This window comes from Propithecus coquereli, unplaced genomic scaffold (genome assembly GCF_000956105.1).
Source record: "Propithecus coquereli isolate 6110/MARCELLA unplaced genomic scaffold, Pcoq_1.0 Scaffold164, whole genome shotgun sequence".
NCBI lineage: Eukaryota > Metazoa > Chordata > Mammalia > Primates > Indriidae > Propithecus > Propithecus coquereli.
Window position 1 is genome coordinate 434,945 of NW_012140969.1, and position 27,861 is coordinate 462,805.

The following is a 27,861-nucleotide window of genomic DNA, read 5'->3' on the forward strand; positions in this document are numbered from 1 at the left end:
ATTTTTCAGCCCTGCCTCTGGGTCCAGCTGCTCCAGCTGGTTTAGGTCTTAGGAATGGCCCACAGATGTTTTCTGAAGTCCCAGGGGCTCAGATTTAGGTGTGACCGGGTCACCGGAGGAGGGAGCTGACTCACTGAGTCACACGGCCAACTGTGAGAGAGGCAGATGCAGACCCCTAACGCCTTGATCTGGGCTTTTCCCACAACCCGGTTCTTCCCTGGCAATTTCCTGAAAACAAGCTGTGAGAGGTACTGGCTGTCCTCCGAGATGACCTGCTGCCCTCCTGGCCTGCAGCTGGTGCTAGGGGACGGGAAACAGCTGCTTGGGGACTGGAAAGGGCTCCCCCACCTGGCCTTGGGGTGAGAAGGGAGGTCTCAGGGACGCAGGGTGGACAGAGGTGGGACCTGGAAGGGGTGGAGCAGGGTGAGGAGTCAGACAGGCTGATGAGTGCTCAATGGCTGGTGGTGTCAGGCACGCAGGTGGTCATCTGGAATGTGACAGGTCAGAAGGGGTGGCTGGGAGCGTTGCCAGGTGGTTAGCGAAGAGGGCAGTGGGCCAGGGAAAGTGTCAATCAGGTCTGGCAGGTGCCTGCCGGGGGAGGGCTAGACAAGCAATAGGATAGTGAGAAGTTGCGGCTGGGCTCTGCTGGCAAGGAGTCCCCAGAAGGTGGCAGAGCCCAATCTGAGGCCATTTCCCACAGGGAATCGACTTAAGCGCTCCCTGCTTCAGTCTCCCCATCTGTAAAATGGGAATGACAATATCTGCCTCGCAGGATTGTAGAGAGATTACATGTAATCAGGCGGGGCATACAGTAGGCACTCAATACAAGCTGCCTTCCACTCCCCGAAGCTTTTCCATGTGGACTCTCCAAAGTCCCATCTTTCCCACCCTGTGCTTTTTGAATCAAAGTTCTGGACTCAACGTTTGTCCTTGTTAAATGTCACATTATTCGATGCCCAATTTTCCTTATTTCACAGAGCCTGAAGAATCGCTTTCCCCGTCAGTCCCATGGGGAGCCGCAGCTCTGAAAACCTGGGTGCTTGTGGTTCCATTACCAGCTCTTACAAGCCAAGGACAAAGCCCTGTGACACTCCACTGGAGACATTCCAGGGAGACAAATATCCACTGATTTGCAGCCTTTGGTGCATCCTGTTCACAATTCTCCGTCATGCCTACAAGGGTCTCCCAAGTTTCCTTGGCAAAAATTCAGATGCACAATTACATCTTGTTTGCATTTATCTAAGGAAAAATATTCAAATATCCTGTTCATATATACATATATATACACATTTGTGCTGAATCTGTGCGGATCAGTTTTTAATGAGCCCACGAAGGGCTTCCAACTCTCACCTCCCTTTTCTAAAGGCTCACAGCTCACCTATTTGAGCATAGATTTCTTTTCTCTTTTTTTCAGAGACAAGAGTCTTGCTCTGTTGCCCCAGGTAGAGTGCAGTGGCGTCATCACAGCTCACTACAGCCTCCAACTCCTGGGCTCAAGCGATCCTCCTGCCTCAGCCTCCCGAGTAGCTGGGACTACTGGTGCGCACCACCACACCCAACTAATTTTTCTATTTTTTTGTAGAGACGGGGGTCTGGCTCTTGCTCAGGCTGGTGTCGAACTCCTGAGCTCAAGCTATCCTCCCACCTCAGCCTCCCAGAGTGCTAGGAGTACAGGCGTGAGCCACCGCACCTGGCCTTGAGCATGGATTTCTAATTTTCCCCAGGAGTTAGCAGAACCCCCAGCAGGTCTGAATGCCTCCCCCACACCCAGCTACTCTTGCTTCCTTGTTCATCTTCCTCCCTTTGGCTTGATGCCTTTCCTGCCTCCTCCTGCCCAGTAGGCTGAGGCCTGGGATCCCCTTCATTCATTCATTCATTCATTCAATCCAAAGTTTCCAGGTCTCCTCTGGGAGGAGGAAGGAGAGGGCATGTGTGTAGGGGGCGGGTGGGTTGAGCCCGCAGCCGGAGCCAGAGGGCCAGGGCCTGGCCCTCACCCTCTCTGGGACCCTTTTTCAGGGTCTGTCTGGCAGCTACTGGAGAAAACATGGCCAAGTTTGCCCTGAATCAGAACCTGCCCGGTGAGTGTGCAAAATGAGATAGATGCATGCGTGTGCACAGATCCACACTTGGTGCCCACGTGTGTGGATGCAGCCCTGCAGGTCCTTCCTTTGCACAGTGGCCTGAGGGCCCTTCCCAAAGGCCTACTGGGCAATGTCATGACCCTGCTTAAAACCCAGAAGGCCCCCTAGTCTGCTCAGGGCACCTGGCCTCCACCCCGCTGGGCCTCCAGCCAATCCGCCTCATCCTCCTCAATCCCACCGAGGGGCTTTGCATGGGCTGTTGTCTTCTAGAAACCGTGAGCCCACAGCTGCTTCCTCCTTGGTCATGCACACCTCAACTTTTACGTCCCCGCCACAGGAAACCTTCCCTGACAATCAGAGCCAAGTCTGGCGCCCTCCAGTCGCTCACTATTTCATCATCGTGCTGTTATTATCATTGCCCTAAGCACCCTTTGGAATGATTCCGTTTATCTGCTTCCTACAAGAGGGGGGGATGTCTGTCTTGTTCAGGGCTTTGTCCCCAGGGCCTAGAAAAGTGCTTGGCACACAGTAGGCGCTCAATAACGCGTGATGGCGTGACTATTTGGGTGCAGATAGATGTGCGAGCCTTGGGCGTGGGTGTGTGCTCTGGCAGTCTTGCAGGCGCGTGGTGGGGCGGTGGGGGACCCGCTCCACGACCTCCCCCACCATGCCCCCGTCCTGCCCGCAGACCTGGGCGGCCCTTGCCTGTGTCCGGGCCCCACCGGGGGCGCCAGCAGCCCAAGCTCGCCCTACTCGGTGGAGACGCCCTACGGTTTCCACCTGGACCTGGACTTCCTCAAGTACGTGGAGGAGCTGGAGCGCGGCCCCGCAGCCCGCCGTGCCCTGGGACCCCCGCCCGCACGCCGCCCCCGTGCGCCCCGGCCCAGCCTGGCGGGCGCGCGCAGCCCAGGCGCCTGGACATCCAGCGAGTCCCTGGCCAGTGACGACGGCGGAGCGCCCTCGGGGCTCCTGCTGCCGCCACTGTCCCCGCGCGCCCCCGTGCGTAACCCACGCGTCGAGCACACGCTCCTGGAGACCAGCCGACGGCTGGAGCTGGCGCAGACGCACGAGCGCGCGCCCAGCCCCGCCCGCGCGGTCCCGCTCAGCCCGCGGGGTTCTGGTCGCAGCAGCCCGGTCCCCAACCGCGCCCCCGCCTCGCCGGGCCCCGCGCAGCTGCAGCTGGTGCGCGAGCAGATGGTCGCGGCGCTGCGGCGCCTGCGCGAGCTCGAGGACCAGGCGCGCGCGCTGCCCGAGCTGCACGAGCAGGTGCGCGCGCTGCGCGCCGAGAAGGCGAGGCTGCTGGCCGGGCGCGCGCAGCCCGAGCCCGACGGGGAGGCCGAGGCGCGCCCGGACAAGCTCGCCCAACTGCGGCGGCTCACCGAGCGCCTGGCCACCTCCGAGCGCGGCGTCCGCGCCAGGGCCAGTCCCCGGGCTGACGGCCCCGACGGGTTGGGTGCCACGCGCACCGAGGGCGCACTCCAGGTCCTCGACGGCACGTCCCAGCCGCCCGACTGGGCGCCCCAGACCCGGGAGGCGGGATCCCAGGCCATGCCCGAGACCCGAGACGAGGGTGCCCTGGCGGTGCCGGAGACACGGGAGGCCGGCGTGGAGGCGGCCCCCGAGACCGTTGAGGCGGACGCGTGGGTGACCGAGCCGCTGCTGGGGCTGCCCGTGGCCGCCGAGCGCGAGCTGGAGCTGCTGCGCGCCAGCCTGGAGCACCAGCGCGGGGTGAGCGAGCTCCTGCGGGGCCGGCTGCGGGAGCTGGAGGAGGCCCGCGAGGCTGCGGAGGAGGCGACGGCGGCCCGGCCCCCGCCGCGCGAGGCCGCCACCCAGACCCCGTGGAGAGGTACCGAGAAGGCCACGCAGACTGAGTCCCCGGCGGAGGCCCCGTCCCTGACTCAGGAGGACGTTCCTGGATCCACGGAGGGAGACAGAGCCCTGGCCCCCGCGGGTGAGTCCGGACCACTCGCTGCGTGAGTCCTCGCCTTTGGGCCCGGGACTGGAACTCAGTGTCCTCGTCTGATCCCCGCCAGGCATCCTCAAATCCATCATGAAGAAGAGAGACGGTACACCTGGTGCCCAGCCCAGCCCTGGGCCCAAGAGCCTGCAGTTCGTTGGGGTCCTCAACGGAGAGTGAGCACCTTCCCCCTCCCCATGGCAGCATCCGCTGAGAGTAGGCTGGGGGTGGATTTCCCAGCTCTGCTCCTCTGCTCGCAGCGTGGTCTTGGCAATCCTCAGTTTCCTCATCTGTGAAATGGGGACAGCCACTCCCACCTCGCAGGACTCCAGGACGGGCCCACAGGGGAGGCTCAGCAGACGCCTCCCACCCTGCCCCCAGGTACGAGAGCTCGTCCAGCGAGGACGCCAGCGACTGCGACAGCGAGGACGGTGGCGCCGAGCTTCCTAGGAGCTCGTCCTCGGGCTCGGGGGACGACAGCGGTGGGGGATCTGACTCAGGCCCTCCTAGCAGCGGGGTTGTCCGGGACCCTGAGCCCGAGGCAGAGGCCGAGCCTCAGCCAGCCGCACAGGGGAGGTGAGCGGCTCTAGGGGTTTGGAGCGGGGCGGCTGCACCCTTCCCTGTCGCCGCCGCCCCCTGGTCCCTGAGCCTCTCCCCGCCGCCTCGGCAGGTGCGAGCTGAGCCCGCGGCTGAGGGAGGCGTGCGCAGCGCTGCAGCGCCAGCTGAGCCGGCCCCGCGGAGGAGCCCGCGACAGCGTGAGTGCCGGGAGAGCCGTCGCAGGGAAGTCGCACGGGCCCCACCGGCACCTTCCCTGACCCCAGCTCTCCAAAAGGATCTCCGCCTCAGGGCAGAGACGACCTTTCCTTGGTTCCCCAAAAGGGGCCTGTCCCCAGCTTCAGTCCCCGACTCCCCAAGGGCAAGCGCTCACCGCGTTCCCCCACTCCGGGTTGTGTCACAGATTGTCCCCCAGAAGGGAAGGACGCCCTCCCTCTCTGGTTGCAGCCCCATCCCCCCACCCCCCAGGACCATCAGTGACCTGCCTTCCCTGCCTGAACACCAAAGGGTCTTCGCAGCCCGACCCTGTCCCTGCCACCGCTGACGCTGTCTTTGCCCGTCTTGGCAGGGCGCGGCACGCCTGGTGGCCCAAGAGTGGTTTCGAGTGTCGAGCCAGCGGCGCTCTCAGGCGGAGCCCGTGGCCAGGGTGCTGGAAGGGGTGACGCGCCTGGGACCAGAGCTGCTGGCGCACGTGGTGAACCTGGCAGATGGCAACGGGAACACGGCCCTGCACTACAGCGTGTCCCATGGGAACCTGGCCATCTCCAGCCTGTTGCTGGATACGGGTCAGAGCCCAGGAAGGGTGGGCGGGGACCAGGGAATGGGGGGCCGCTAGGGTGAGACCCTGGAGAAGAAAGCAGAGAGGGCTGGCCCGGCTCAGGGCGCCGCGGGCCCTGCCGCGGGTTTCTCGTTTTGTTTCGTCGCGGATGGATTGCGAAGGGCCTTTTGACGCCACCGCTTCCCCAGCTCTGCCCTGACCCTAATTACCCGCTTCGCAGGCGAAGGGAATTCTTGGCTCTGGGCTTAGGTAGACCTCCATTTAAGGGCATTACTTCACTTTGAGGGGCCCAGGCTGGAGGGTCGCTTGAGGCCAGGAGTTTGAGACCAGCCTGGGCAACAGAATGAGACCCTGTCTCTACAAAAAAAAAAAAAAAAAAAAAAAATTAGCTGGGGGTGGTGGCGCCTGTAGTCCTGGCTGCTGGGGAGGCTGAGGCAGGAGGATTGCTTGAGCCCAGGGGGTGGAGGTTACACTGAGCTCTGAGCCACCACTGCATTGCTGTATGAGACCATGCCCTCTGTCCCCGAATCTCCAGCCTGTACAGAGTTCCTGAGCCCCCATGTCCACCCTCAAGACAAGGTACTCACTGGGCAGGGCTCTGACTACCCTCCTGGGCGGGGTCACTGGGCCTGCTGCCCCCACCCCTAGAGCCCTCGCTGGCTCTATTTCTACAGGTTTCTATCACCTGCCTCCTGCTGCTCCTCCCCTGCCTCAACTTCCCCCTTCTGGAACAGAGAGGCACACATCCAGACATTACTGAGGGTCCGCGAGGCACCAGTGCAGCACTGGGGAGAGGGTGGGCCACCCACCTCCAGCTGCGTTCCCCATGGGATGCCACACTGGCTGCCAGGAGCATCCCTGGGTACCCTCCTGCAGGTCCAGTAACCTCTGGGACTCACTGCAGGCCGAGGCGGGTCTCACTGTCTGTCCCCCACCTCCCAAACACACAAATCCCTGCCGTCCCTGCAGGTGTTGGTGACTCGGGGAAGGATAGCTGCTCTGGGGGCTGGGGGACAGTGAGTGAATTCAAATGAATTTCCCGGGCATCTTGTGCCTTAAAGGGGGCTGGGGCTGCAGTAGGGGTGAGACAGGCACAGGCATTCATCACCACAAGAGGTGACAGGCTCTTTTGGTCCCCCTTTAGCTCTTGCATTCTTTTTTTTTTTTTGAAGAGACAGGGTCTCTGTTGCTCAGGCTGGAGTGCAGTGGTGTCATCATAGCTCACTGCAGCCTCAAACTCCTGGGCTCAAGCAATCCTCCTGCTTCAGCCTCCTGAGTGGCTGGGACTACAGGTACAGCCACCACCTCTAATTTTTTTTTTTATAAAGATGGGGTCTTGCTATGTTGTCCAGGCTGGTCTCAAACTCTTGGCCTCCCAAAGCGCCTTTTGGGAGGCCTACACTCTAATCCTCATTTGGGTCCCGGCCTGTCCCCTAGGCCCCCCAGTTCCTGCCCATATCCGCCTGCCTGCTGCTGTCATGTAAACTTGAGGGCTCTCCCTCCCCAGGACCCAGAGTCTTCAATGCCCTCTCTGTATAGGGCTGTTCCTCTTTCATTGCCCTCGAACTCCGGGGCTGTGTGTCCACCTGCTTTGCTGTCCACATCCAGACCTTTGCCCCCGCTTCCTCCTCAAATCCCACCTTGGACTCTCTTGTTACTGACCAGATCACTCCCCGTCACCCCTTCTTCCGCCTTCTCCCTCCCACCTCAAGTTGCTCCTTGTTTTTTGAATTTTAGCTCCTGGCCAGTTCTCCCTGCAGAGCAGGTTCACCGTCACTGGCTATGTCAGCCCGCTGAAGCTCGGGCTGCACTTTCCCGTCTGCCTAGCCCAGTGAGGCACAGCATTCACGCACACAGCAAGTTACATGAGGGCCGCAGAAGCCTAGGGTTCCCGTGAGCCAACCCCCCTTGGCTCAGGAAGGCTGCCCCAGGTGGATGGGCTGTGGCCTGTGCGGGCCCGCGTGCACTGCAAGGGAGGGAGCCTGGAAAGCAGCCCACCCTGGGTTTTATGCCCTGGGGTGCTGGACTCGCTGGGCTAAAGCATTGGAAGACATCCTGTTTCTAGGTGGGGGACAGGAACAGAGCCTGGGCTATTCCAGCAAATTCCTCCTCATCCCAGGATATTGCATTCCCAGAGCCATCTACAGTTATTTTCGAGAACTACAGTGAGAAAGGGGGAAGAAAATGGCTTGGTCCAAGGCCACCTGGAGAACTGTCCTATACTTGTCAATTTCAGTATCCTCCTGGAAGCCCCTCCAACCTCCCAGCTTCTCGGGTCCTTGGCCAGCTCCCCTCCCTTGACCTTGAGCTCTGCCCCATGTCAGAGTCTGAGGTGGGAGGATCGCTTGACGTCCAGAGTTCCAAACCAGCCTGGGCAACATACCAGATCCTGTCTCTAACAAAAAATTTAAAAATCAGGCAGGTGTGGTGGTGCGCACCTGTTAGTCCCAGCTACTTGGGAGGCTGAGGTGGGAGGATCACTTGAGCCCAGGAATTGGAGGCTGCAGTGAGCTATGACCATGCCACTGTACTCCAGCCTGGGCAACAGAGTGAGACCCTGTCTCTTAAAAAAAAGGGATTAAATAAATGAATTAATTTCCAATGGGAATAAGGGCCATGACAAAATACAACCAAGGCATGAAATCAAGAAGTGGGGCGATCCTTTAGGTAAGCAAGGCCTCGGGGTAGCTGGGTGAGGGAATATGGGCGGGACCCCTGGCTAGCCTGCAGAGACCCCACTCTGGTTATTTCTGCGTGTCCCCCTCCCCACCTGACACCCTCTACTGGCATCATGGTGGAATGGACACCTACACAACAAGCCACACAACTAGCGAATGCCCCTCCACCTTTGATGCCACTCCCCAGCCCACCACTGGGAGACACTTTTCAGAGATTTATTTTCTTTCAGCTCAGGAGGCCAGAATTCTGAAATCAAGGTGTTGGCGGGGTTGGTTCCTTCCTAGGAGCTCAGAGTCTATTCTACCCCTTTCTCCTCCCTTCCGGCAATTGCAGGCAATCCTTAGCGTTCTTGGCTTGCGACTGCTTAACTCCATTCTCTGCCTCCGTCGTTCACCTTGTGTTTGTCAGCCTCTTGTCATATGAAGACACCAATCCTGTTGGCTTAGGGCCTACCCTAATGGCCTCTTTTTAACTTGATTACATTTGCAAAGACTCTTTCCAAATAAGGTCCCAGTCACAGGCACTACGGGTTAGGACTTCAACATATCTTCTCTAGGGGAGCAAGGATGGGGGCTTGGCAGGTGGCAGCTGTGAAAACAGACTTATCCTTTCATTCAGTTGACATGTTACCGAGCACATGCTGTGTGCCGGCTATTATAAGTACTGAGGAACACAGCAGGGAACAAATCCAAGTCCCCGTCCAGTTTGAAACAGGGAGGTGTAGGGAGGCTTCCCTGAGGAGGTGAGATCTGAGCAAAACCCTGTTGAGGGAGGAACTACGTGGCTATGTCGGGGAGAGCACTGAAGTGACCACCACCGTTGGGCAGATGACATACCTGAGGCTTGGAGGGAGGTGAGTGGACTAGGTTGGGCTGGGGCTGTTGGCCTCTTGGTGGACAGGTCCCCTTCTCTCCCAGGGGTCTGTGAGGTCAACCGCCAGAATCGAGCCGGCTACTCGGCCCTCATGCTGGCCGCGCTCACTTCCGTGGGGCGTGAGGAGGACGTGGCTGTGGTACAGAGACTCTTCCGCATGGGTGATGTCAACGCCAAGGCCAGCCAGGTGCGTGGACACTCCCACTCTGGCTCTGAGTCCAGGGATCACTTCCAGTTTGGGAGTCAACCTATCTCCAACCTCCCTGCCCCCTCCCTACCCCCCAGTGTCTGCTCCAGCCTCATCCCCTTGTTCCCCACTCACCAGACAGGGCAGACGGCACTCATGCTGGCCATCAGCCATGGCCGACAGGACATGGTGGCAGCTCTGCTGGCGTGCAGGGCCGATGTGAACGCACAGGACGCAGACGGGGCCACAGCACTGATGTGTGCCAGTGAGTACGGGCGCCTGGACACTGTTCGGTTGCTACTGGCCCAGCCAGGCTGTGACCCTGCCATCCTGGACAATGTGAGTCACCACCATGGGGCTGGTGTGTTTGTGGTGGGGCCCATACTTGGCCCAGGGACCTGACCATCCCTAATGTTCCTCAGGAGGGCACCAGCGCCCTGGCCATTGCCCTGGAGGCTGAGCAGGATGAGGTGGCTGCTCTGCTGCACGCCCACCTGAGCTCGGGCCAGCCTGACACCCAGGTGAGTGCAGCCCAAGAAACACAGGCTCCGAGCTGTGAATTCAGGTGGGGAAGACACTAAACACACCCAAGGAAGCAGGCGGGATGGGGAATCTGGGTCTGCATTCTCCCACATGGCTGGGATCTCACGTCTCATCTGCAAAACACCCATGAGGTAGACACAGCCACAGGTAATAAGACCTTAAGAGAGGAAGTAACCCAGCTAAGGTCACACAGCAGAGCTGAGGAAGACCTAGCTCAGACCTCTCCCATGTGTCCCTGAGACTGCAACAGGACCCCCTCTCTCTCTAGAGCCAGACACCCCCTAAGTCCCCCACAGCCGCACCTGGTGAAGGAGGATGCAGTGACAATCGTGGAGACCCCTGGCCTCAGTGAGCTGCTGGACTCAGTGGACCTGGATGAGGGGAGATCTTTCCTTCCCCTACCTCAGCCTCTGGGACAGCCAGGATCCTCTGTACAGATGATAACCCTGGCCCAAACGCAAGGCTGTGTCTGCTTGGATGGCTGTGTCAGGGACCCATGAAAGTGAGGTGGGGGCCAAGAAGTGACACAGCCCTGGTCCACTCACTTCCCCAAATTTCTTTCCCAATAAAACGTTCCTGCTAAGCGTGTGTTTTGTCTGGAGTCAAGGGTGTGTGTGCACATACAGACACATGGTTCCCCCTCCTCAAATAGGAAATGCCTCTTTTGGGGAGACCCCCACCCCCACCCCAAGAGGCTTCCAGGGTGCAGAGTTGACCATCTGTGGGTCACCCAGAAAACCGAGCAAAACCTTAGACAACCGAGACGAGAACCGGAGTTTACGTACAACACAAAGGCTTTATTTGACAATCGCAGATCACGCCCATTGGGCCAACTGGTCGTGATCCTGACATCCAGGATCCTGTAAGCAGAACCAAGAATGACATGCTGACAGGCCGTCCCAGCAACTGGCAAACTCTCCTCTTGCCAGTCTCTTGCACACCCTTTCTGCCTCCCAAACTTTCTCACCCATGGGCTTAGCGAATCCTCCCTACCACCAGCCCGGGGTCTAACAGGGGCCGCCTTTCCGCACTCACCAGCAGCCAAGATCAGCGCAGCCTCCGAGCTTCTCGCTCGGACTCTAACAGGGTGAGCACGTCACCCTCGCGCACCGGGCCTTTCACGTTGCGGATGATAGAACGGCTCGTGTCGTCCATGAATTCCACGCGCACCTACGGGCCCGACGGAAAGGAGTCAGGGCGGGCCACGGACTGGCACCACGGGGTGGAAAGCAGATTTGGGTTCAGAGGACGTGCTGGGGTCGGATCACGAATACTTATAAGTGGAACACTGGAGCCCGAGGAACGGGCTGGACCGAGCTCGAACCTGGTTGGCAGGGCCGTGGTGAAGGATCAAGCGCTGGGATAAAGGGAATATGGGTTTTCGGATTCCAGCTGGCACAAGGCTGGGGCCACCATCAGCACTCGGACCCCGGGGAGTCGTCCCGGCGCCCACACCCGCTCACCTGCGTGCACTGTCCCTGTGAGCCAGTCCTGCCCAGCACTTTGGTGACCTGGCAGAAAGAAGCTGGGGTCAGATCTGGCCCTCCCGGCTCCTCTACATCCTCCCCCGAACCCCAAATTCGGGCCCCCACCTCACCCTGGCCAACTTGATGGGCTGCACGCGGCTTGTGTCCATAATGGCGGCGCGGCGGAGGTCGGGCGGAGAGGAGTCACGTGCCTCGGAGAGCGACTTTATATGACGCTGTAGCTCCGCCCACTTCCGCTCTCGCGAGACAGAGCCGCGTCCTTCCCAGCAGCCTTCGCGGTAGAGACGTCAACGACGCCCTTCAGCGCGGACGGAAGATGGCGTCTGCTACTCGTTTCATCCAGCGGCTGCGGAACTGGGCATCCGGGGTGCGCGGGGAGAGGGCGGGACCGCGCTCGGGGACCATGCGCTCCGTGTGCCCCGGACCCGCTCCCGCTCTCACCTTCTTCCTAAGCCAGGACCCCTCGCTCAGCCTGGGATCTCCCCGGCACCCCCTCAAACTCGTGATCCCTTTAGCCCGGGACACACCTGCCCCATCCCACCAGACCTTGACCCCCTTCTCGCCGCGGGATCTCCCTAGCTTCCGACTTTCGTCGTCTTGGGTCTTGTGGGTCCGGACCCCGGCTTTCCTCTTCACTTGCAGGACCCATATCCCTGTCTCCATCTGTTCATCCCCGGGCCATCCCTGTCCCCTCGCCCTCTCTTCTCCTGAGGTGTCCTGCAGACTGACATCCTCTCTCCTCCTCCCACAGCAAGACCTGCAGGCGAAGCTGCAGCTGCGCTACCGGGAGATCTCCAAGCGGTGAGCAGGCCCCGCTCGCTGCCCTAGCCTGTGGCTCCGTCCTTCCTCCACCAAAAATAAAATCCATGTTCCTTTAGACCCCTGGAGCGCTGGGCTGAGATCCTGCCTCCAGTCCCCTGCCAGGCCATGGAGGCAGAGATTTGCCTTTAACCCTGGGGCATCTGTGGAGACAGCTCTCATAAATATCCATGTTGGGTGTGCGTTCCGAGTGGGAATCATGAGTAGGTTTGCAGTCCTTATTGTGGCCGTGCCAGTTAGTGTTATCCCCAAACTACAGATGAAAAAGAGGCTCAGAGAGGCTAAGTCATTTGCTTAAAGTCATTCAGAAGCTAGAAAGTGACAGCTGGGATTTGAACCCAGAAATGACCTGATTTCAAACTCATTTATGTTCAAAAATTCGTTGATATTTACAAAACCGTGTCATGTATGTCCTTAGCCTTGCGGATACCAGTTAACACAAGTTCTCATCCACATTCCTTTCATGGAGCTCACTTCCTAGGGGGAAACATAGTAGGGAAACACACACAGCAGGTACCATTGTTCTGCAGTGCTCTGAAGACAGAACAAAGTGATTGAGCAGAAGCTGGAGGTTGCAACCTGAAATCAGGTGGTTGGGAAAGCTCTCTTCTAGGATATTGGCATTCTGTTGGCATTCGAGTCACCTGAGTGATGGGAAGGAACCAGTCAAAGGATCATTTTTGAAAAAGCATTCTGGGGGCCGGGCGCGGTGGCTCACGCCTGTAATCCTAGCACTCTGGGAGGCCAAGGCGGGTGGATCGCTCAAGGTCAGGAGTTTGAGACCAGCCTGAGCAAGAGCGAGACCCCGTCTCTACTAAAATTAGAAAGAAATTAATTGGACAACTAAAAATATATAGAAAAAATTAGCCGGACATGGTGGCGCATGCCTGTAGTCCCAGCTACTCGGGAGGCTGAGGCAGAAGGATCGCTGGAGCCCAGGAGTTTGAGGTTGCTGTGAGCTAGGCTGAAGCCAAGGCACTCTAGCCCAGGCAACAGAGCAAGACCCTGTCTTAAAACAAAACACAACAAAACCAGAAAAACTTACTGAATTGCTTTTCTGTCAGGCTCATTGGTAGGCCAGTTGAAGAAAGGGTTTTGTACAATTTTCAATTTCTTTAGGGTAACAGCGCCCCCTAGTGATTCATTTGGGCCCTGGTTCTTTGTACTTTTTTTCTGTGAGAATGCCGCAAACCATGGCCTTGCATATAGGTCATTTCTGTATTCCTTAAGCAAATCCTACCTTTTACATAATATACCGCTTTTAATATTAAACCTTTTTACTTTCCTTATATCTGTTTTTCTTATTTTTTTTATAATACATTCCAAGCGACTCACATGCAGAGATATTTCTTATTTTTTTAAATACCGTAAGTGTATCACTTGTTCTAAGAAAAAGTTAAATCCTAGCAAAACGGTTTCCAAACAAAAAAGCTGTTTAAAAACATGGCTAAATGTTTTTAGTCATGATCTTTAGCCAGATCTCTTTTTGTTTGTTTAAGAGACAGGGTCTCTTCTGGGCCCTGGACCCCTCCCCCACTTATGCTATTTTGAAAAATTAAAAAAAGAAGAGAGAGAGAGAAAGAGACAGGGTCTCGTTAAGTTGCCCAAGGCTGGCCTCAAACTCCTGGGCTCAATCAATCCTACCACCTCAGCCTCCCGAGTAGCTGGGACTACAGGCATGTGCCACCATGCCTGGCTAAAAACCAGGTCTTTTTACAACTTTTTTCCCTGTCTTCTCCACCCTATCTCTTTCTGGGAAGTTACTCTTGTTCTGAGCTTAGCATTTCCTTTTAAGGCCTCAGGCTTCTAGGTAAATTCAGCCCAGGGTTTAGCACAAGCCAGGACTGAGTTCTGTTTCGCCTTCTACCCACCTCTAGCTGCAGAGAGAGAATCTTGGTGTCTGACCGCATGGTGGCAGGAAATGCAGGGACCTGGGCAGGCGCCAAGGACAAGGTGTTCTTTGACCAATAAGCCTTAATCCCAGCAGAGTTCTCCAAAGAGTTCTTGTGCCAATAAGAAATCCGGGGGTTCCATAGCGTGGCCTTTGGGGTAAAAACAAAGTGGGCTAAATCTGGGACTGCACCTGCAGGTGGAGGTGAGGCGTGGGGAGGGGAGGGGGGGACATGTCTGGGCCTCCCCCTTCCCTGGGAGCCTCACAAAGGGTCTTCCATTCCCACCACATTTGGAGCAGGTAGGGGACCTGGGTTGGGGTACACCCCAGCCTCGCCTTCCAGTACCTCCATGTCCAGAGAAGGGGCTGCCACCTGCTTCTGGGCCCTGGACCCCTCCCCACGCATGTGTCCATGCCATTGTACCAAGGGACGCTTCTGGCCTGCAGCCTATCCCAGTGGCTGCCTGTGTACCCGCAGTGCAAATGAGCGTCCCTTTGTTTCAGTGCCAACGTTCTTTTCCCTCAGTACTCAGCCTCCTCCCAGGCTCCCCGTGGGCCCCAACCACAAGCTCTCCAACAACTACTACTGCACTCGAGACGGCCGCCGGCAGTCTGTGCCCCCTTCCGTCATCATGTCGTCACAGAAGGTGCTGGGGTCAGGCACGCCAGCAGAGAGGTGAGGATCTGCAGCCCTGCTTACCTAGACCTCCCACACACCCCTTCCTGCGTCTGACTCTTTCTCCCCCACCGTGGACAGGGTGCTCGTCTAGATCCTGTTAATCGAGTATCAACTGCGTCAGGAACTATGCCACCCACCAGGGGCTTTTAGTCCGAGAGATCATTTAATCCAACCCCACCCAGGGTAGGGATTAGCGCCTTATCTGGGGGTGGGTGTCTTACAAAGCAGCTGAAGTTCCGAAGTCCCTTCTGGGGCCCTGGGAGAAGCCTAATACTTACTGTTTTTATAATTGTGTATTATTTACTTACTTATTTAAGAGAGAGGGTCTTGCTCTGTTGCCCAGGCTGGAGTGCAGTGGCGTGATCATAACTCACTGCAGCCTCCAATTCCTGGTCTCTATCAATCCTCCTTCCTCGGCCTCCCGAGTAGGTAGGACTATATATTCGTACTACTGTGCCCAGGGTTAATCTTCATAATGTTTGTAAGCTCTTAGCCAATGCCATGCCTGCCTCCTAATAACTCCACGAGTTAGACAGATGACCCCTGTTGCAGAAGATGAAATCAAGGCTCAGAGAGGCCAAGTGACTGGTTTGGGTCACACAGCCTGTGGGTAGCAGAAGCAGGATTTCAGACCAGTTTGCCTGGATCCCCATTGGTGCCTGGGCTCTACAGCCGACTTGCTGTGTGGCCCTGGGACAGTCCCACAGCCTTCTTGAGCCTCAGTTTCTTCGTCTGTAAAATGGGGGCAGTAGGCATGCAGTGTACTGAGATCTGAGAAATGCTGGGGCCAGGCAGGCCTGCTGCGTAGTTAGAACTTGGTGGACAAGCCGGGCATGGCGATGTGATCCCAGCAACTTGGGAGGCCAAGGCAGGAGGATTGCTTGAGGCCAGGAGTTCAAGACCAGCCTGGGCAACGTAGTGAGACCCTGTCTCTATTAAAAAAAAAAAATTCTAGGTTGGGTGCAGTGGTTCGTGCCTATAAAATCCTAGCACTCTGGGAGGCCGAGGCAGGAGGATTGCTTGAGCCCAGGAATTTGAGACCAGCCTGAGCAAGAGCGAGACTCCTATCTCTTGTTACAAAAAATAGAAAAATTAGCCGGGCATGGTGGCGCATGCCTGTAGTCCCAGCTACTTGGGAGGATGAGGCAGGAGGATCGCTTGCGCCCAGGAATTTGAGGTTGCAGTGAGCTGGGATGATGTCACTGCACTATAATCTAGGCAACCGCGGGCGACCCTGTCTGTCCCCGCTTCCCTCCCTCCAAAAAAACAAAATTTTTAAATTTTTAAAAAAGCAACTTGGTGAATGGTCAGTGAAGCGGTGCCTGTCCCTGTCGTCACCTCCCAGTTCTCAGAAGTTGGGCACCAGAGCGGGGCAGGCTACCCTACTCCCGCGCACTCCCTCACCATGCCCCTGATGACTGCGTTTCCTAGGGCCCCTGCCTGCTGCCTCTTCCACTCCTTTGAGCTTCCTGGGAAGGTGGGAGGCCCTGGACCCCCTGCTCTTGGGGCTTCCTCTGTCACCCAGCCCTCTCGCCCCCGTTCCTGTCTTGCTCACAGTGTGATGTGTGTGAGTTTCCACAGCTGTGGGTTCCCCAGGGCTCAGGTGGGTGGGAGGAGAGGGGAGGCTTTTGCCCAGGATTTGCTGGCACAGCGTGGACTTGGGGCTCCCCCGCAGGCAGCTCGGAGCCAAAGGTGTGGTTTTCAGTTGCCAGCTGCCTGTTGACTCTCGGCTCCACCTTCCTGAGGGCAGGGCCCCGTCCTGCTAGCTCTGCCTAGGAGGGGCGCTGCCGTGTGGCGCCATATGGCTCGTGCTCAGTACCTGAGGAAGGAAGAGCAGTGGGCGGGATGGCCTGATCGCCTGGCCCTTTGGCAAGTGTCCTGTCCTTAGGCAGCAGAAAATGTGGGGGGGCTTGTCCACCTTGGGGGCCAAGAGTGGGAAGTGGGGGGCCCAGGAGCCAGAGCAGGCTGCCTGGGGGTTCACAGAGGACTTGGGGCACAAAGGGGGCTTGCCAGCTCCCAGCAAGTGTTGGCTGATCCTCTGAGGAAGCCCACTGGAGGGGACTGGGCATTCTGGAACACGCTGCACCCTGCCCGGCACATCCAGAAAGTCGCAGCAGGTGTGTTTGCACCGGGGGCAGGTGTGGTCTTTTTCAGATCTTTCCTCACCATTCTCTGGAAACCTGGCTCTGACTGAAGTCTCCTCTCCTCCTCCAGCTCAGCCATCGTGGCCTCTGAGAAGAAGGCAGTCACGCCAGCTCCTCCCATGAAGAAGTGGGAGCTGTCCAAGGACCAGCCCTACCTGTGACACTGTGCCCTAGGGCCACCTGTCTGCTTTTCCTCCTCGGATTGGGTCCAGGGAGAATATGACTTAATTTATTACAAATACATTGAACTCCAGGATCATTTCTGTGTCTACTTTTTTTTTTTTTTTTTTGAGACAGAGTCTGGCTCTGTTACCCTGGCTAGAGTGCCGTGGCGTCAGCCTAGCTCACAGCAACCTCAAACCCCTGGGCTCAAGCGATCCTCCTGCCTCAGCCTCCCGAGTAGCTGGGACTACAGGCATGCGCCACCATGCCCGGCTAGTTTTTTCTGCATATTTTTAGTTGTCCAATTAATTTCTTTCTATTTTTAGTAGAGACGGGGTCTCGCTCTTGCTCAGGATGGTTTCAAATTCCTGAGCTCAAACAATCTGCCCGCCTCGGCCTCCCAGAGAGCTAGGATTACAGGCGTGAGCCACCGCGCCCGGCCTGATTTTTTTTTTTTTTTATATATATTTTTAGTTGTCCGAATAATTTCTTTCTAATTTTTTTAGTAGAGACAGGGGTCTCGCTCTTGCTCAGGCTGGTCTCGAACTCCTGACCTTGAGTGATCCGCCCGCCTCGGCCTCCCAGAATGCTAGGATTACAGGCGTGAGCCACCGCACCCGGCCTGTGTCTTTTTTTTTTTATATATATTTTTAGTTGTCCGAATAATTTCTTTCTAATTTTTTTAGTAGAGACAGGAGTCTCGCTCTTGCTCAGGCTGATCTCGAACTCCTGACCTTGAGTGATCCGCCCGCCTCGGCCTCCCAGAATGCTAGGATTACAGGCGTGAGCCACCGCACCCGGCCTGTGTCTACTTTTTAAGTGACACTAAGCTTACTCGGATTTTGGGGTGAAGCGGGTGCTGAGTCTCCCAACTCTGTCTGCGCTCCAGGGGCTGGAGAGGCACTGTCCCTGGGGGCAGAGTCAGGTGATGTGGCGCACAGGCACGGGAGAGAGCACCGGCCCTCCCCTGAGGGCCCGCCTCTGCCCCAACAGCGGTGGGAATGGGTGACCCCTCCTGGGAGTTTGGGTTCCGGGACCTCTGTGGGTCTGGGGAACACTGACTGCAAAGGCCCATGGGAGGGGGGTGTGGACAGCAGGCCACCGGCAGGCCGCTCAGTTCTGTCACTTGAGAGCTTCAGCCCTTGCCCATGTGGGCATTCATGAGCAGCTTCCCACTGAGGCCCCTGCTAGATCTCGGCCACCCCGCAGCTCAACAGAGAACAGAGGACAGCCAGGGCGGCTCCTGGGGAAGCCCACCTAGGGCAGGTCAGTAAAGGCCTCCTTGTGCCAGAAGCCATTGTTCGAGGGCCGGCTTGGTGAGGCCCAGTTAGCCCGGGAAGGAAGGTGGCTGGTCCCTCGGGACGAATGAGCAGGAGAGAGGAATCTACACTCCTCGTTTGCAAGTTTTGTGACTCTTAAATCAGGCATGGGAGTGAGTGGGAAAAGGGCTGACACCTGGGCCCTTCCTGCACAGGCGCCCTTCTGGGTGCGTTACAGCCATGATCTTGGCTCACTCCTACACATGTAGAGCCGGCCCTGAACCCAGGCAGCTGAGGAGTCTCTGCTCAACTGCTGTACACACATCGTGGCTTCCTCAGTTTCTATCTCCGGGCCCCAGACACCTCCCTCACCAAGTTCCTGAGCCTCAAAGGCAGGATGTTCCCCACCCGTCATCTCCGGGCAGTCCTCTGGGTCACCCTTGCCATCTGTCTCCGTAGCTGTGCACCACTGCCTCTCCGCTGGGAACTGGGGAGCTTGTTAGGAAAAAAAACACTCCAAAAAGAGCTATAACCTATAACATTTTCAAATAGTGGAACACCATCAACCTGAAAATAAAACCCTTTCTTTGAAGATCTGGTCACCTGAATGCAGCCTCACGGGAAATTTGCTGGGGGGTGGGCGGGGAGGGTGCTGGCAAACTGCACGCCTGTCTTAGTGCTGAGGGACATTGACTTGTCCTGAGTCCTGCTGGCAGTTGGACTCGCTGCTCCTCCCGATGGCAGAATTGTGAATGAGGTATTTATTTTCAAGAGGAAAACTGCGGCCAGATTAGATAGAAAGCCTGTTTGGGGGGGGGGGGCTGTATTTTAAGATGGGGTCTTGCTATGTTGCCCAGGCTGGTCTGCTACTTTTGTCCTCCAAATGATCCTCCCGCCTCAGCCTCCTGAGTAGCTGGGACTTCAGGCTGGAGCCAATGTGTGCCCAGAAAGCCTGTTTTATGGGTCTACCGTGTGCTAGAGGGAAGAGAAAGCCCAAAGGCTGCCTTCGCATGATCTTTTTCCTGAAGGAGATCAGAATGATACCCAGACTTCTCTGGGGTCTGTGAGGACTAAATGAGGCAGTGAGGGTAGGTGGTCGTATCCAGGTGAGAGGGGCAGAAACCGGAACGGAAGCCAGAAACTGGACGTTTCATCCATTTACTCACTAAATATTAAGAGTCTATGCTATGAGTCAGGAACCACGTGTCAGGCAGGAACTGGGGATACAGCAATGAGTAACAGAGCATCCCTGTCCTCCCACGGATGACATTCTAGCGGGGACTCAAACAATAAACCAATAAGTAAATAAAATAATATATAACCTGTCAGGGGGCTTAAAAGCAGCAGGACAGCTGGGCGCAGTGGCTCACGCCGGTAATCCCAGCACTCTGGGAGGCTGAGGCGGGAGGATCGCTTGAGGTCAGGAGTTCAAGACCAGCCTGAGCAACATAGTGAGACCACCCGCCCCCGTGACTACTAAAAATAGAAAAATTAGCCAGGTGTGGTGGTGCACAACTGTAGTCCCAGCTACTTGGGAGACTGAGGCAGGAGCATCGCTCGAGCCCAGGAGTTTGAGGTTTCTGAGCTATGATGACGCCACTGCACTCCAGCCCCGGCGACAGAGTGAGACCCGGACTCTCAAAGAGCAGCTGGAGAAGGGAGGCTGTAGGGAGTGCTCCACCGGCGTGGGTGCCGTATTAAACAGGACCATTAGGGAGCAACATTTGCGGCAGTGTGCACGGGGAACGTGAAGTAGTGCAAGCGGACACCGACGAGTTCGTTTACAACCCGGACGTTTCTGATTTTAAGCAGGCTCCATGCTCTTCGACTGACTTTGTCACTGGGGAAAGTGAGGAAGGGCCTCAAATTCTATTTCCCCTCGTATTCGGACATTTACGGTAACACATAGCCCCGGGCGCCATTCGATTTGGGGGCGTGGCGCCCGCCCCCCGGCTTGCGCGTGCGCGTGCTCAGGAATAAGAGCTAGGCGGGGACTGCGCGTGGCTGGCGGAGCGGAGGGGTCGGCTAAACTAGCGGCTGGATGGCGCGGGGCGGAGCGCGGGGGACGGCGGCCCTGGGCCTGGCGCTGCGGTTGCTGTTGGGCCTCGGCGTAGGCCTGGAGGCCGCCCCGACCCAGTTCCCGAGCCGGACCTCGACCCAGGCCCCAGGTGAGTGAGGCTCCCCTGCAGCGCGCGCCCCCTTCGCTCCGGCGGCTCCGTCCCGCCCCCGCGCGCCGGCGGCGCCTCGTTATTGGCTACGCCGCACGTCCGTCTCAGACACTCCCCCAGCACGTGCATTTGGATTTAGTACCTTGCACCGAGTTGGGTGTTGGCGCGCGGGAGCCCGGAATGGGGGACCCTCCGCTTGGGTACTGCCACCTGCCTTTAACTGCCCTGCCCCGGCCCCGCGCACACACCCACACCTGCTGTGCTTTGTCGCGCCCCCATCGTCACCTCCAAGCCGCCCTTTAGGCCGGCGTGGTCGGGAAGGTGTATAGCAGCAGGAGGCTCAGGTTGTCTGACCTCTAACCGCGCGGGGCCGGTCACCTGGCGCCGCCTGCAGGTGAGCCTTGAAACCCTCGCTCCCAGGCCTGTGGTCGTTTTCTCAGGGCGCCCTCCGCATCCCTCCTCTTTTGTCCTCCTGCCTTAGAGAAGGAAAGGTCTCTCCCTTCCTGGTATTCTTAGGCCCTTGAAGGGCCTGGGGTCACAGGCTAAATATATTCTCATAGGCATATTTGCCCTAGCTAAGTTGTGTTGGTGGCCAGGGGACAGAGGCGTCCTCTTCGAGGTCCCCACAAGGCAGCAGGGAGGGTTGGAGCGGCCTCCCTATGCACACAACACAGATACCCCTGACTTTCAGCTCCGAGCTGAGGTTCACGCACTTCTCCCAGCTCCTCTGTGCATTCCTCTTAGTAGGTCCCCCGACTGGCTCCGAAGTCCCTGACTTTGCAGGCTAAACATTCCCGGTTCTTTCAAGGGGGGAGGGTTCACATTAACCACGCACAATACACGTTATGCACAAGCAGTTCAAGTGGTTTCCTTCCTGCAGGATGCTGAGGTAGGGGTTCCTAGCACGCACCTTTTATGAATGAGCAACCAAGCCTGGGAAGAGAAGTCACTGGTCACTCCAACTCTTGTCTGAGCCACTGCCCCGTCAGCCAGGGTCTGTCCCCCACTCTGCTGCCTGCTTTATAGAAGGACACACACACACTAGCAGGCCAGGGAAGGGAGGACAGAGGTGTCAGGGCCGAGGGTGGCTGGGCCTGGAGAGGAAGCCACGCCTGGAGGCTGCCAGACCCCCATGGGCAGGGAAGGAAGCTGGCTCCCGGTTGTCTACGGCTCTTCCGGGCTACGCAGAGCTTAGGGATGGTGTGGCTCACAGGTACAGTTGGGCCTGAAGGCCCGGTTTGTCTGGATGTGGGAGCTGGGGGTTGGAGGCCGAGGGCCCAAGTGTGAAGGCCGCCCAGACAGAGCAAAGCCAAGCCACGGTTGGATATTTGCCACCCACCTTGCCACATCCAGAAGGAAACCCTGAAGGCCACTCCTTTCCTCTGTCCTCAGATTCCTTCCTCCCACTGGCCCAGGTTTTGGGCCACTCTGTGCCCCTCCAGATTGGCCAGCGGCCTGAGCCTCTCTGCTCAGAGTCCGGGAAGTCTCAGATCTTATCTGGACTCAGCTTGGACCATTGTGTGACCTGTGTCCACTTATTGCCAGGCACTGCCCTGGGCTTAGGGCACCAGGTCACAGCCCTGACCTCCACCGAGGGTCTGGTGTGTGGGAGTACAGGCGCCACTGGTTCCAGGATCGTTGTAGACGTGGGAAGCAGAGCTTCCCGGGTTTCTGAGAGGGACCTAGGAAGACCCGTCCCAGGAAGAAAGCTGAAATCCGAGGGCTGAGCAGGAAACAGAGGGTATCGAGTGGAGGGAGGGAAGAGCGGGTGTCCTCTGGTGTCCTAATGGAAGTCAGGGCCTTGGGATTGGGGGTCTGGGGAGGAGGCGGTGACACATTCAGGATGGGGAAAGTGGTCAGGTATGGGAGGAACTCAGGAGGTGAGGTGACAGGGCTTGGTGGCTGAGCAGGTTCTCTGTCTAGGGCCTCGCTTTCCCCTTTGCTAAACAGGTGAGATAGAACAGGCCCCGCTGACTTTGACAATGAACCTGACCCAGAGCCCTTTGGGAAATGGCCTCTCCCCCAGTAACAGACTTAAACATAACCTTGTAGCTTGGAGGTCGCCGGGGTAGATCATCTGGCTATTTGGAGCTTGGTGAAAACCCTGGCATCGGTGAGACCTGGGTTCGAATCCTGACTCTGCCCCTAGCCTCCTTTTAGCATCCTCTTCTGTAGACTGGGATGGCGATAATACCTGCCTACTAGGGCTCGTGGTGAGGCTATGAACTGCTGGGCTCCAAACCTCACATGTAGTAGGTACTCAGCAATGGGTGGCTGCCCATGTCGCTCCTGCGCCCTGGGACCTGACCTGTCTCCTGGTGGTCGCAGCCTGCTCTCGGAGGGAGGTCCGGAGTCAGGCCTCCCGGGCTTCACTTGCACGTATATCGCTCGCCCCCCGCGCAGGCTCGTGCCCTTCTGCCAGCTTCCAGTGCCACACCAATGGCTTCTGCGTGCCCCTTACTTGGCGCTGCGACGGCGACTGGGACTGCAGTGACGGCAGCGACGAGGAGGAGTGCAGTGAGTGGCCACGCCCCTGGGTGGGGCTTACAAGGGCGGGTTCTGTGGCTGGGCCAGGCTTGTGGAGGCGGGGCCTGTGGGGAAGGTGGGGCCTTGTGGGGCGGGGCTTGCAAGGCAGGATGGGGGTGTCTGTGGGTCTTGCATGTAAGAAGTAAGGTCTAAGGTGGGCTCGTGGGGAGATAGAGCTAGTGGGGTCTTGGGGGAGGAGCTTGCAGGGAGGCCCATCCTTAGAAGGCGGAGCTAACGAGCAGAGGGTGGAGCCTTGGGAAGGGCAGACTTTCCCAGGCCAGGTGTTCTTAGAAGGCAGGGCTTGCAGGGTACTGGGGTATTGGGAAGTATGTGGGCCACTCTGCGTGGGTGTTTGGGACCTGACTGACCGTATGCCCCAGGGATTGAGCCATGTGCCCAGAACGGGCACTGCCCACCACCCCCTGGCCGTCCCTGCTCCTGCGATGGCATCAGTGATTGCACCGACGAGAAGCTCCGCAACTGCAGCCTCCGGGCCTGCCCAGCGGGCGAGCAGCTTTGCACGCAGGGCGATACCTGCATCCCCCACACGTGGCGCTGCGACGGCCACCCGGACTGTCCCGACTCCAGTGACGAGTTTGGCTGTGGTGTGTGCACCTCTCGGGGTGGGGAGGACCAGTGGGTGGAGGAGGACACCTGCCACCTGCTAGCGTGTGACCAGGCTGGGGTCTGTGGGAGCTGGAAGACATTATTAAGGGCAGCAGTTCTCACCAACTTTACCCAGCCTGGGATGGAGGGTGCACACCAAGGGTTCCCCTGGGCACCCGGCACCCCTGTGCATCCCCGCATGGCCTCGGTGCCCCCTCCTCAACTACTGAATGCCTGGGCTTGTTGCAGGACCCAACGAGACCTTCCAGGAAGGGAATGCCACAACCATGGGGACTCCTGTGACCCCAGAGAGTGTCACCTCTCTCAGGAATACAACAGTCTACTCCACTGGGGACCAGTCTGGAAACCCAAGTGCCTATGGGGTTATCGTAGCTGCCAGTAAGTCCGACTGACTCTACCATGGGCGTGGTGCTCCTGGGAGCACAGGGTCGGAGAGGGGTGGGCTGTAGAATGCCCATCCCTTCATATTCGGAGCTCCTGCCTCCGTCCCGCCTACCTTTCTGTCTGTCTGTCCCCCACAGTGATGCTAAGCGTCAGCCTGGTCACCGCCACCCTCCTGGTGTGCCGGCTCCAAGCCCAGGGGCGCCTGCCGCAGTCGGGGCTGTTGGCGGCTGTGAAGGAGTCCCTGCTGCTGTCAGAACGGAAGACCTTGCCGGTCTGAGGACAAGCACTTGTTACCATGTCACCCCAGTCCTGGGTGCAGCCAAGTCAGGGGGACAGCAGAGATGGGGACATGCACCCAGCTGCCGGCACACCAGCCCTCCCGGGCTCTTCTTGCCACGTGGAACCTCGAACTCGAGCTCCTGCAGACGTGGCCCTGGAGTTTGGGGGGTCCCCGGACACTCCCCCTGGACTCGGCGAGCTTGGATGGGAAACACACCACAGCCAGAACCGAGGGGCTGGCCCCAGGCTGCTCCAGATGGTGGGACGGCTCTGTGCTTAGACACTCCGGCTGCCCCGTCTAAGGGTGGTGATTAAAGTTGTTTCACATCCTCTGCCTGTCTCTGGGCCCTCTGTCTCCCTCAGCTGGGGCAGCCCGGGGTCTCTGCCGTAGCCCTCCATGGCGGTGTGCCTAGCCTAGGGAAGGCAAGACTTGGGGACCCAGCCCTGGGCGCCTCCTCGGCCACTCTGCCTCTTGCTTCCTGGGAGAAGGGGCATGTGGCTCGGGTGGGGAAGTGGTCTGCATTAATATTAGACTTCTTGGAAGAAGAACAGAGCTCGGGGGCTGCCTCCTCCTTCCCCAGGTTGGGGGACCCGCATCCACCATGACATCCTCCTTGGTGAGATGGAAGCTGGGCATCCTGGGATGGTCTCAGCTCCTCCCTATTTATCTATTTAGTTTAGAGACAGAGTCTTGCTCTGTTGCCCGGGCTGGAGTGCAGTGGTGGGATCATAGCTCACTGCAGCCTCGAACTCCTGGGCTCAAGCGATCCTCCCCCCTCGGCCTCCCAAAGTGCTGAGATTACAGGCATGAGCCACCATATCTAGAAAAGGTAGATTTTGGCCGGGCACAGTGGCTCACACCTGTAATCCTAGCACTTTGGGAGGCCAAGGCAGGAGGATCCCTGGAGGCCAGGAGTTCAAGACCAGCCTGGGCAATACAGCAAGACCCCATCAGTACAAAAAATTTTAAAAATTAGCTGGGCATGGTGGCGTGCGCTTATGATCCTAGCTACCTGGGAAGATGAGGTGGGAGGATCACTTGAGGCCAGGAGTTGGAGGCTATAGTGAATTATGATGATGCCACTGCTCTCCAGCCTGGGTGACAGAGCAAGACCCTGTCTCTAAAAAAAAAAAAAATATATATATATATATGTTTTATTATTATTCAGGCATGGTGTGGCCAACAGATAAGGAAACAATTGCCATTGTGATAATACTTTATTACTCAACAGATTCCCAAGGTTGTGGGGCACGCCCAGCCGCGCCGTGCAGGGCCACATGGGAGATAGCAGAGAGGCAGAGGGAGTGAGGGGAACACTCGATTGTGGCTCTGCAGGAAGGAACAAGCGAGGCAGGATGAGCAGGCTTTGGGTGGGCTGGTTTGAATCATTTCAGCGGGCTCTGGGGTGTAGGGGCTGCCCCGAGTTGTCCAGCCCCTGCCCCTGGGCTGATTAGGGTTAGGGGAGTAGGGAATACTGGCCTGGAGTGTAAGAGCTGCGTAAGGAGGTGGTCGGTGGTGGGTTTCCACTTGCAAGTTGTTTACTATCTCTAGGAATTCACTAGCCCTGGGAGGGACTGTCCCTCCCTGGTCATTGAGGCCCCAGATGCCAGAGCCTCGAGAATGCAGAGGGTGCGGTGGTTTATGCCTGTAATCCCAATACTCTAGAAGGCCGATGCGGGAGGACTGCTTGAGGCCAGGAGTTCGAGACCAGCCTGAGCAAGGGTGAGACCCCTGTCTCTACCAAAAACAGAAAAATCAGCCAAGCGTGGTAGCTGCACCTGTAGTCTCAGCTACTCAGGAGGCTGAGGCAGGAGGATTACTCGAGCCCAGGAGTTTTCAGGTTGCAGTGAGCTATAATGATGCCACTGCACTCCAGCGCTGGTGACAGAGCAAGACCCTGTCTCGAAAAGAAAACAAAATATAGTTAATGTAACCCTGATGTCTGGGTAACAGGGTAAAGGTCTCTGATCCTCAGTTTTCTCATCTCTGAATGGGGTGGCGAGAGCCGCAGCAGCCTCCTTGCGGGGGAATGACCTCCCGGGCACCCTTGAGATGGACGCAGGGTCTTGGGGCTGCAGTGTCTCGCAGGCAGTGAGCTGGCCCCAGATGATGAGATGGTGGTTGGGAAGAGAGGGAGCAGGTGTACTAGGAGGGCTTCCTGGAGGTGGTAAGGCTCAGATCTGGGACTCTGTCCCCCATGAGAGAAGTTGGATGAAGCGTGGTTTGAAGTCTGGGCCTTGGGTAGTGTGTTGGGGGCCAGGTTGTCGGCAGCGGGAGTTGAGGCTGCAGCCAGAATGGAGGGTCCTTGGCCCATGGCTTGGTGGTTGGAGACCTGAGCCTGTCACCTCCTCTCCCAGTTGGGCCTGCTGGGTGCTTCCTGCCCGCTGGGCCAACACGTCGTCCTGCCCCAGACATGGAACGTTGGTGGGCTGCTTCCAGCTGATAGGAAGAAGTCACACCAGAGAGTGGCTTTATTGTTTTTAAGTTTTTCTCCTTTAACAGACGGTCAGGCATGTGTGTGTCAGGCTGTGGGGCTGGCTTTAGGTGCCACACACCATGTAAGTGGACTCCTGGGATTTGGACCTTCTTGAGGTGTCATTTGGCTTCTTGGTAGAGCAAAGCACCACATGCTGGTGGCTCCAAACACCTGTCTTACTCTCTCATAGTTTCAGGTCGCCCAGGCTGGAGTGCAATGGCGCGATCACAGCTCACTGCAGTCTCGAACTTGTGGTCTCAAGCAATCCTCCTGAGTAGCTGGGAATACAGACATGCACCACCATGCCTGGTTAATTTTTCTATCTTTTGTAGAGATGGGGTCTAGCTATGTTGCCCAGGCTGGTCTCGAACTCCTGGCCTCAGTGATCTTTCTGCCTTGGCCTCCCAGAGTGCTGGGATTACAGCCGTGAGTCACCGTGCCCAGCCTTTGCTGGTAGTTCTTTTGTTCCAGGTGATGGTGGCTGCTATGATCTGGGGGCCGGCTGGCTGGACATTCTAGCGGGAATGTCTCTGTTACGTCTGGGGCCTACTGGAGACGGGGGAAGGGGAAGCTGGGAGCAGCTGGGGCTCTCCACGTGGCCTCTGGGGCAGGGTGGCTGCATTCCACTGTGACTCGGGCTTTCCAAAGTGCAAATCCCAGGCTGCCGAACCAGCATCACTCCTGCCGCATTTGTGGGTTCAGCGGAGTCCAGGTCAGCCCACGTCTTGTGTGCGTGTGTTGGGGGGTAGGGACCACATAAGGGTGTGAACACCCAGAGGTGGGGTTCATTGGGGCCCTCCTTGCAGTGGAGCCGCCACAGATGTGACCAGAGGGCACGAGCCAGCCTCGAACGGGGCAGGCTGGGGTTGGGGGCTCCCTGTCCACTTGAGCCTACTGCCTCACCTGGGCAGGTGACTTTGTTTTTCTGCCGCCTTTGTCATCTGTGCACTGGGGCAGTCACAGGTACAAAAGACTTGTCATGCGTGAGCACGCCGGGATCTCAGCTGTCTTTGTTCCATCAAGCAGGGTCACTTTGTGCTGCCAGCCACCCCTCCTGTCCCCATACAGCCAGCTTGGCAACTCATTTCCAGGAAGCTCCAGGTTCACAAGGGAGTGGGGAGGTGGGGGTGGGAGGATACCTCAGAGAGGGGGACAGAGCCCAGGTCTTTCTGCCCCGAGAGCCCAGACCTGAAGTGGTTCCCTTCCCCTACCTGGAGACCAGCCCCCCAGCATGCATCTCTGGCTCAGGTCCCCCCTTGTCCTCCTGGCACTGAGCTCGGAATCTGCCACCTTTTTTCTCTTTGCC

General features: G+C 57.8%; 3 protein-coding genes across 4 annotated transcripts; all 3 read left to right on the plus strand.

Annotated features, from left to right (window-relative positions):
- The first annotated feature begins 1,515 nt into the window (after positions 1-1,515).
- On the plus strand, positions 1,516-10,219 carry KANK3 (KN motif and ankyrin repeat domains 3). 2 transcript variants are annotated; one of them, XM_012641483.1, is made up of 11 exons: positions 1,516-1,539; positions 2,017-2,078; positions 2,770-4,032; positions 4,115-4,214; positions 4,420-4,614; positions 4,709-4,793; positions 5,162-5,378; positions 8,968-9,110; positions 9,249-9,449; positions 9,533-9,631; positions 9,922-10,219. In XM_012641483.1, exons 2-11 carry the CDS (start codon positions 2,045-2,047, stop codon positions 10,003-10,005), a joined length of 2,421 nt encoding a protein of 806 aa, XP_012496937.1. In that variant the 5' UTR covers positions 1,516-1,539; positions 2,017-2,044; the 3' UTR covers positions 10,006-10,219. The 2 variants fall into 2 exon arrangements, with proteins under 2 accessions (XP_012496937.1, XP_012496936.1); XM_012641482.1 differs by lacking the exon at positions 1,516-1,539 and adding an exon at positions 1,673-1,746.
- Positions 10,220-11,437: 1,218 nt separating this feature from the next.
- On the plus strand, positions 11,438-16,948 carry NDUFA7 (NADH dehydrogenase (ubiquinone) 1 alpha subcomplex, 7, 14.5kDa). The gene is made up of 4 exons (XM_012641486.1): positions 11,438-11,507; positions 11,892-11,941; positions 14,377-14,526; positions 16,744-16,948. The coding sequence occupies exons 1-4, from the start codon at positions 11,457-11,459 to the stop codon at positions 16,832-16,834; spliced, it is 342 nt and encodes a 113-aa protein (XP_012496940.1). The 5' UTR covers positions 11,438-11,456; the 3' UTR covers positions 16,835-16,948.
- A 3,175-nt stretch (positions 16,949-20,123) lies between these two features.
- CD320 (CD320 molecule) lies at positions 20,124-24,152 on the plus strand. Its single transcript, XM_012641485.1, has 5 exons — positions 20,124-20,262; positions 22,666-22,779; positions 23,169-23,393; positions 23,644-23,793; positions 23,937-24,152. Exons 1-5 carry the CDS (start codon positions 20,136-20,138, stop codon positions 24,074-24,076), a joined length of 756 nt encoding a protein of 251 aa, XP_012496939.1. The 5' UTR covers positions 20,124-20,135; the 3' UTR covers positions 24,077-24,152.
- The last annotated feature ends 3,709 nt before the right edge of the window (positions 24,153-27,861 follow it).